The 8,675-nt window shown below is 37.1% G+C and overlaps 1 protein-coding gene across 1 annotated transcript; it reads right to left on the bottom strand.

Moving 5' to 3' along the window:
• Nucleotides 1-307: 307 nt before the first annotated feature.
• Nucleotides 308-7,649, bottom strand: COMMD2 (COMM domain containing 2). Its single transcript, XM_034996846.1, has 5 exons — nucleotides 7,522-7,649; nucleotides 7,353-7,430; nucleotides 6,588-6,670; nucleotides 5,658-5,831; nucleotides 308-907 (listed from the first exon to the last, which is right to left on the bottom strand). The coding sequence occupies exons 1-5, from the start codon at nucleotides 7,586-7,588 to the stop codon at nucleotides 710-712; spliced, it is 600 nt and encodes a 199-aa protein (XP_034852737.1). The 5' UTR covers nucleotides 7,589-7,649; the 3' UTR covers nucleotides 308-709.
• Between the last annotated feature and the right edge of the window lie 1,026 nt (nucleotides 7,650-8,675).

Consider the following 8,675-nt stretch of genomic DNA (forward strand, 5'->3'; position numbering starts at 1 on the left):
CCATTGTTTATAAATGTAAATGACAACATCTCTTAGATGCTTTGGGTACTAGGGGAAAAAAGTGGTCCTTGATAAAATGCAACATTATCACACAGATTTGAGTACCATGTAAGTAATTAGCCATGACAACCCAAACTTAAGCAACATGGTAAGTATTTATTACCTTCACTAGCAAGGAAAAATGCATGAACTGCCTAAACAATGTAGCATTTTAAAAAATTCATATTTACTTCCAGCTATTCTGTGGCTATTAACATTGTGGGTGCTTTTAAAGGTCAAAAACAATGAACTGTCTAAAAATATTCTGAATAGCAATGGTATTACATTGTGAATTTTATTTTCAAATTTTGGTCAATAAAGAAGAAAATAATAAAGTTAAGCAATCAAAAGAAGTACCAAAAAAAGACATTCATATACACAAAAGATATGAACAGTATAGATTCACTTCCAGTTGATTCAATTCTACTTACACATTTAAAATATAAAATACATCTTAATTTGTGAAGAAACTGACCACATTTAGCACCAGGAAAGGAACTTTACTTTAGCTTTTGATCATGACTTCAATATCTTGTCATAGGAAAAGAAACTGCATGGAAACTATATGTATTTATCACTGTCAATTAATAAAAAATTAATTTTGAAAAGTAACTGTTGCTTATCATCAATTCACAAGTGATTCAAAGGGAATAAATCCTTAAAACTGGAACTACTTGATATTGCGCACAACTCTCCTACAGTGGTTTGTTTTCATCTCTTCCAATGCTTGTTCCAATTGCTGAACCAAATGGAGCAGAGTGGCTGGGTCTGTCTGCAGAACTCTGGTGTTGTGATCTCCATTCTGATTAAGGTGTAGCTTTATAGTCACTGATGGTTTAATCTGTTGCCTGAGGCTTCTGCTTGCAAGCTTCATTTTAAATGGAATAAGAGTATAATAACTATTTAACAATCATGCTGAACACACAGTATTTATAATTACCTTATATCATATACAAAAATCAAGTTTTACATGAATCATAGACTTCAAAATGAAAAATAAATTTTAAAAAACTTTGGAAAGAAAAAAGAAGAGAATATACACACAACCTTGCCATACAGGATTTCTTAAACATGATATAAAAGACATAAACCATAAAGAAAAAAACAGATAAACTGAACCACATTCAAATTGTTACATTTTCTTCTAAAGGATACCTAAAGATGGTGGGAAAACAAACCACAAACTTAGAGAAGATAGTTTGTAACGCATATAGCCAAAAAAAAGATTAGTATTCAGAATGTATGAAAAACTGTTCTGATTAAAAAAACAACAAAAACAACAACAAAAAAACCTACAAGACCAAGAGAAAAATGTGCATTAGACCTAAGTAAGCACTTCACAAGAGAAATAACATAAATAGATAAACATAGGAAAACATGTTCAACTTTATCAGAAATCAGGAAAATGGCCAACAAAACCATAAAGTTCTGTTTTATACATATCAGACCAGCAAGAATTAAAAACCTGTCCAAATGAAGGCACTGTGAGCAACAGTCATGGGAACTCTCCCACTGCTGGTGAGAGTGAAAAGAGAATGGCTTCGGAAAATATACATTACCATCAATTCCACTCCTAGGTATATACCTTGAATTTTTACATGTTTATATATTACATTCATAACAGTAATTGTTTTTGTTTCCAAGAGTCAAAAATTAGAAATGTCTCAAATATTCTTTAATAATAGAATGGATACATTGAGAATGCTCATACAATAAAATGCTTACTAAATGGCAATGAAAAGAAAAGAACTACAGCAATATAAATTGTTATGGAGAAATCTAAAAAAATCAAAAATCAAGTTGCAGAGTAATACATAAAAACTAAAGTTAAATGAAAAAACATGTGTAAAAAAAGAACTATAAAGAAAGGATTAATAGAAAATTCAGGATAATGGTTACCTCCAGAGGAGTGGGAGGGGTTGTAACTGGGGGAGGTCATACATGGTTTTGTTTTGTTTCTTAAGCTTGGCAGTGGGTACTTGTTTTATTATTATTCTTTAAACTGAATATCTATAATCTTGATATAGATATTCTGATATAGAATATATCAGAATGATATATTCTGAAATTTTTTTAAAAAGTACAATTGACATATCTTTAAAAGAAAAAAAAATCCAAATACTAGAAACAGTGGCTAACTGTCCTAGCACAAGACTGTTCTCTAAAGACTATTCTTCCTTAAAAGAAACCAGGACCTCCTTAAAGGAATACGTGGTTAGAGGTCTGGGACAACAATTGTACAAGATGAACCTGAAACATCTTGTTACACAAGAAAGCAAGACTGTTACCTAAAACTATTGGAGTCATGGCAAAAGGACAAGAAGCCAATCTGAAGAGACTTCCAGTGAGTAACAAATCTAAACCTGAGATTTCAGGATTAATTTCATACCACAACACAGAATATTCTGACTAATAACTCTTTCCAATTAATTCTAGGTGATATGGCTTCCAAAAGAACCTAATATACTGACCCATGGCTGAAATTTAATGTCAAAAATAATCTGGAAACAAGTCAATCCCCTTGAGTGAGCCAGTTACCAAACAGAATATAGGTACTTTTAAGTTAAAGTATGATCATTTCTCTAGTACAGAAAATTATAGGTATGAAAGATAGATAAACTATTAAGTATGATGACTGAAAATACCACCTATTGATTCACTTATGCACTGTTTATACTTCTTTTTTCTCTATATAACTGCATTGACAGATGGGGACCAAATGTATCTAGGTGTGTAATTAAGCCATGAACTTTTTGTTTAGAGACTTAAGGTCACTCAATCTATCCTTAAATTTTTAGACAACATAACACCTAAATTAATATCCTTTACAAATAAGTATCCATACCACTCTTTAAAATTTCTAAATAAAGATTACATAACATCCCTAACAAACACCTAGTAAGACATAATCAAACCTAATTTTTTCTCGGAAAGAAATTTCGATGACAATACAGGATAAAGAACAGTAGGCCACGAAGTTCTTGATATGGACTTATTTTTTAATAGGGAGGAAATTCTGTCCTTCTTGTAAAAATAACAGCAATTTAAATGGATCAGTCCTAAAGGTAAAATCTCAGATGCATTCAATTTACTGATGCTATCAAATGCATTAACTGTGGTGGCAACTTATGAAGGGAAATGTTTCTATTAGAAACTAAACTATGATGATTAATGTAAGCAACTGCACAATAATTAGATGGTAACTGTCCATTCACTACCAGTGTTCATGAGACAAATCAGTTACTCAAAAATGAAAGGTCCTATATCCTGTTATTAGTTTCCCAGCCATTTAGCTGATCTTCATCTGACAAGTCTTCCTCCCATAAACAGAAGAATCTACTCCAGTTAAACTCCCTTGTAATAATTAAGACTAATGAGCTCAGAAAATCAGTTAGTTCTTTAAGTAGCTTTTTAGCCATAAATGCATTTCACCACATGAAGCAATATTCATTCAGTACACCCTCAACTTTAAAATGTATTAGTCCTTGCAATAACACGGCTATTCAAACCTATTTCACTGGGTAAATGAGCTCTCCCGAGTTTTAGAAAATTCAATTGCTTAAGTTTCTAATTTCTAAAAATGTATTCATAATGGAAAAACTCAAAGCAAATCACAAAGCCAAAAAAATAACTTCTAAGGGCTACCAGAACCCAAATTCAGAAATTATCCCCATTCAAAAGAACGGTAAAGATGTACAAGATAAATTACTGCTGAATCTCATGAACATGACCATCCCCACACCTCCTCTACCTGGTTATTATGAGAGGACTGAAACATAAAAGCTTAGCAATAGTGATCTCCTCCCCGGGAACCCCACAGGATTTGCTTCTTATGGTGTCTCCAAGAGCATGAACTGTGTCTGGTTCTTTGTGAATCCACATCACCTAGCACATTATAACTGTACAAGAAGCTTTTAAAAATTCAGCACTGGATGCCTATTATGTACCAGGCATTGTGCTGGGGACAGACTAGTGAACAAGACATAGTAATTGCCCTCATGGAGCCTATAAACTGGTTTATACCATATCTGTGTTTGTACCTATTCAAGCACTCATCACATTGGATTATACTTGCTAAACCCTCTCACTGAATTTCTGTAACCTGTTTGGACCATCTTATCACCATTCAAATCAGTAAGAATCCACTGTAACAGTGGTTTATAAACTGCAAGCTAGAATTACCTGGGTAACAATGTTTAAAAAATCCTGATGCCCAGGTCAAACCCCATAACAATAAATCAGAATCTCTGGGGGTAGAACACAGACATGAAAATATTTTAAAACTACCCAGGCCATTTCAATATGCAGTCAAGTTTGAGGACTAGTGCGCTATACCACATATTCAACTCTCATTCCCACATCCATGTGGGCTTTTACAACTACGCTGCCTCCTCTTCCAAGAATATTAACACTGGTTTTCTCCATTCATCCTTCTGAAATTTCATCTCCTTTTGTTGAAACTTTTCTGGACTGTGCAAGCATACACTGAACCACCTAAGCTATAGGTTTTTGAAATATAATAAATACTCAGTTGTACCTTCATTTATATAATTATATTTTCCCCCCTCCAGAAATCTATTTTACAACTATCTTTAAGTACTAGTTATTTTGAGAACATCTAATATCCCTAACTAAATGATAACATCTTTTCCATCTGAGAAAATGTCCTATGCTTCTTTTTTGTCCCAAAGCATTTAGCACAGCTCTAATCAGCAAATGGACGACATTCAATAAACATCTATTAACTTATCTGTCACTGCTTGATAAAGGGCTACATGCAAGAGTCTGAGAACTCCCTTTCGGTTATCTGTGTGGCTTTACAAACAACTAAATAAACAGGATGTGTAAAAGAAGCCAGACACAAAAGAATATTTACTGAATCATTCCATATATAGAAAGTTAAAGAACAGGCAAAAGTAATCTATGTATCTGAAGTCAGGACACTGGTTACCTTTGCAAAGGAAGGAAGGGGAAGTAATTGGTAGGAGGCAAAGAGGATGCTTCTGGGGTGCCTGTCATGGGCAAGTGTTGGTTTCATGGGTGTTTTCACCATGTGATAATCCAGAGCTTTACAATGCCCTGTGCACTTTAATATATGTGTGTTTTGTTTAAACATAAAAGTTTCATAAAATCAAATACAACTTTAAAAATCTGCATGCCCATCTCCTTTTCAAAATAACCTATTTCTTACAAGCTATGCAAATTAAACTAATCTAAACACATTAAGCATATAAGAAAATGAGCTATTGGGGCGCCTGGGTGGCTCAGTTGGTTAAGCAACTGCCTTTGGCTCAGGTCATGATTCTGGAGTCCCTGGATCGAGTCCCACATCAGGCTCCCTGCTCAGCGGGGGGTCTGCTTCTCCCTCTAACCTTTCCCCTCTCATGCTCTCTGTCTCCCATTCTCTCTCTCAGATAAATAAATAAAATCTTTAAAAAAAAAAAAAAGAAAAAAAAGAAAATGAACTATTTGTGAAATAGTCTCAAAATAAACATTGAAAAAAAATTAGTTTCAAACCAAAGTTTGGTTAAGGTGGTAAAGAATAAAATAAGCTTAAGAGCATGGAACTAAAATTAATCTTATATTCTACGTCAGGTGGGGAAAAAAAAAAGCCATACCTGTACATCTAGTCGCCATTCAAGGCTGTGGTAACTTGGAAGGTCTGGTGCCAATTCACTCAGAATAGTTCTGATCTCTTTTCTGTTGTCCAGATAAAGCTGAAGCAATAATTTGTTCAATTCTTCAGAGAATCCCAGAACAAAAACAGAGTCTTGGAAATCCAGTTCAGAAATCTGAAAGTGAATCAAGTTTAACAGAACATTAAATTTATCTTTGTCTAGTAAATGCTAAAATATTTGAAAAGAATATACTATCCCCTAATTCTTTTCTGCCTGGTAAAAGAAATAACATCCTTTATATTTAAAGGTAACTCTTGCCCACTATTCCAAAATCTGAGTCTCTGATACATAAAAATACTTTTATTAAAACATAAAAAGAATTGTTGGGTGCCTGGGTGGCTCAGTTGGTTAAGCGACTGCCTTCGGCTCAGGTCATGATCCTGGAGTCCCGGGTTCGAGTCCCGCATTGGGCTCCCTGCTCAGCGGGGAGTCTGCTTCTCCCTCTGACCCTCCCCCTTTCGTGCTCTCTCTTTCTCATTCTCTCTCTCTCAAATAAACAAAATCTTTAAAAAAAACATAAAAAGAATTGTTAAGATGGCCAGTTTCTCTCCTATTCTCCATCAAGCTAGATATTGCTAATATGCCAAAAAAAAAAAAAAGTCATTTAATTCTCCCTCCTCCTAGGATACATACTACTGTATATGGTTTAATAACATGTAGAATTAGAAGTAATTCTAATTTATACTAGAAGAGGCATTCATGCCAGCAGATCACATTATAGTCCCATATTGTTTACGCATGGCTTCACTAAGTCAATTATAAACCATTAACATTACTGAAACAAGCAGATGCCTGCCAGGGCTATGATGTAGAGTATACTGGACCTTTTTAAGGTCAAAGAAATACAAAACAGTCCACAGAAGCCCTTACCATAAGCTTTGAGCTTTCAGTGAGGAGGTATGTTAATCCTTCCACACCATGCTGGACAGTGTCACTGCTCACATTGAGTTTTCCTGGGAAAATGGTAAAATAAGCCAATAAATTATTGTGTGATATTTATCCTTTTATTCAAATTCTTATTTAGGCATAAATATTATCCATTATTCCTATTTTCAGGCACCGTAATGAAAAATAATGAGTTGGTAATAGCCACCTGTTCATTTTCCACTGCCAGGCAGATGCCTCCAGTATTTCCCGCCATGTAACCTTCTTTACAAAATGCAGACCCATGGAGTCTAATATCAGCCGTACAGTCCTTCTCTTGAATGCTCAGCTATTTCAAGTCTGGCGTAAGAGGAACTCCAAGGACTGACAAGCTCAGAAACCAGCCCCGTCCAGCAGGGAAAAAACAATACTGCAGCAAAAGCGGATGTCTGAACAACTAATTATAACCAAACACCTGCGGGATATTAATGCCTCACCCAGCCACTCCACACACTTGGGTGCATTTAAGCATCACGGTATCTCTGGCAGATGGTATTATATGCTTTTTACGCATGACAACACCGACTCAGTGGAAGCTTTAAAGATCTCAAAACTACTCAGGGGGCGGGCAGGATTTGCGCCCAGAAGAGCCTTTCTGCTTTTATTCTACCACAACGAGAGTAAGACCCTTGGAGCTGCAAAAAACCCCTCCTCTCCAGGGTGCCAAAGAATGGCCCGCACTTCCCCGTGCAGCAACTCTCCCCGTCTTACTGGCGGCGCCTTCGTAGATCTTGGGGTTAGAGCCTCGCCTCAGGAACTCCACCGCAATCCGCCCAAACTCCGCGACCACTGCAAGGGAAGCCAGGAGACCATGAGCGCTGGGCGCACCCCTTGGTCCCCCAAGCCACAGGACTCCACCCTCTGCTGCCGCGCCCCTGACCCGTGCTGTCCACTTGCGGCAAGAAGGCCAGGTGCTCCTTATGCTCCTCCGACAGGTCCAGCAGCATCTTCGCGAGGCGGAGGATTTCTCTTGGCGGCGTTGACCCCGCCCTCGCCACTTCCGGGGCCAGCGCCAAGCGCAAAGAGGCTCGGGCTCCTCAACATCCCCAGCTTTTGGGTTCCGGTCTGTCGCAGTCCTACCCGCAAACGCCCGCGGGTGGTGTGTTCTGGGCTCAGAAGATTCCTCCGTTCGCAAATCATCCTGAAAAGATGTAGCCGGGTGGTGCCCGGTGCTATGCTCTATGGAGGAGGAAAAGATGTTTAAAATCCGACACGTCCCCTTGTGGAGCTTACATTAATAATATCAATAGCTAGCATTTTTTAAGCACTATGTCAGGAAATGTTCTTACATTTATTGGAGTTCAAAAGAATTCCACGAGGTAGGTACCATTATTGTTCCCATTAGAGATAAGGAGACAGAGAAAGGTCAAGCAACTGAAACAAACTTTTATAGAGCTATTAGTTTGCACAGAGCTTTTGTATACGTTACTTTATTTGATTGACCTTATTTAATTCGCTCAATAGCTACGACCTCGTTTTTACAGATGAATCAAAGCTCCAAAGATTACATAATAAGCCAGAGACAGAGCTGGAAAGAGAGGTCAGATCCCTTGACGACCTGCTCCAAAGCCCATCATTCTACACAGCAGGCTGAAACCTGAAGGTTTGTAACAAGTTCTGTGAATGATTATGAATTAGGACAAAGATGGTGATGACGACAACAATGACTGATGCTTGCAGGGTTCAGAACGATATCTTTATTTTAATGTGTTGAGAATAGGGTGAAAATTTGGTTCCTTTCCCAGCTTTCTCTTCTCACCTGCTGTGGTTCAAATATCAGAGTACAGAATTGCTAATTGATAATAATATGACTCTCCAAATCTCAATCCCTTGGAGGGGGAGTTGTTGGGGGAGAAGGGAAGGGGGCGGGAGAGAGACTTCATATCTATTGTTGTATCTAAGGATTGAGATAACTCTTTCTATGCTCTGATTCTCTTGGGCAGAAATGAAAATTGGAAGTTTTTCAGCTCTGTTCACTGTGTGTACTTTGTCCTTCACATTGTTTGTTTCCTCCACTGCTGCACGGAAAGGCAC

Source organism: Mirounga leonina, unplaced genomic scaffold, assembly GCF_011800145.1.
Source record: "Mirounga leonina isolate KUSES-001 unplaced genomic scaffold, KU_Mleo_1.0 Mir_115, whole genome shotgun sequence".
NCBI classification, from domain to species: domain Eukaryota; kingdom Metazoa; phylum Chordata; class Mammalia; order Carnivora; family Phocidae; genus Mirounga; species Mirounga leonina.

Coding starts and splice junctions, on each gene's coding strand:
- COMMD2 (XM_034996846.1), bottom strand. CDS start 7,588: ATGCTGCTGGACCTGTCGGAGGAGCATAAGGAGCACCTGGCCTTCTTG. Junction 7,431..7,521: donor GCCGCAAGTGGACAGCACGG/GTCAGGGGCGCG, acceptor CTTCCCTTGCAG/TGGTCGCGGAGTTTGGGCGG. Junction 908..5,657: donor AATGGCGACTAGATGTACAG/GTATGGCTTTTT, acceptor TTTAAAATGAAG/CTTGCAAGCAGAAGCCTCAG.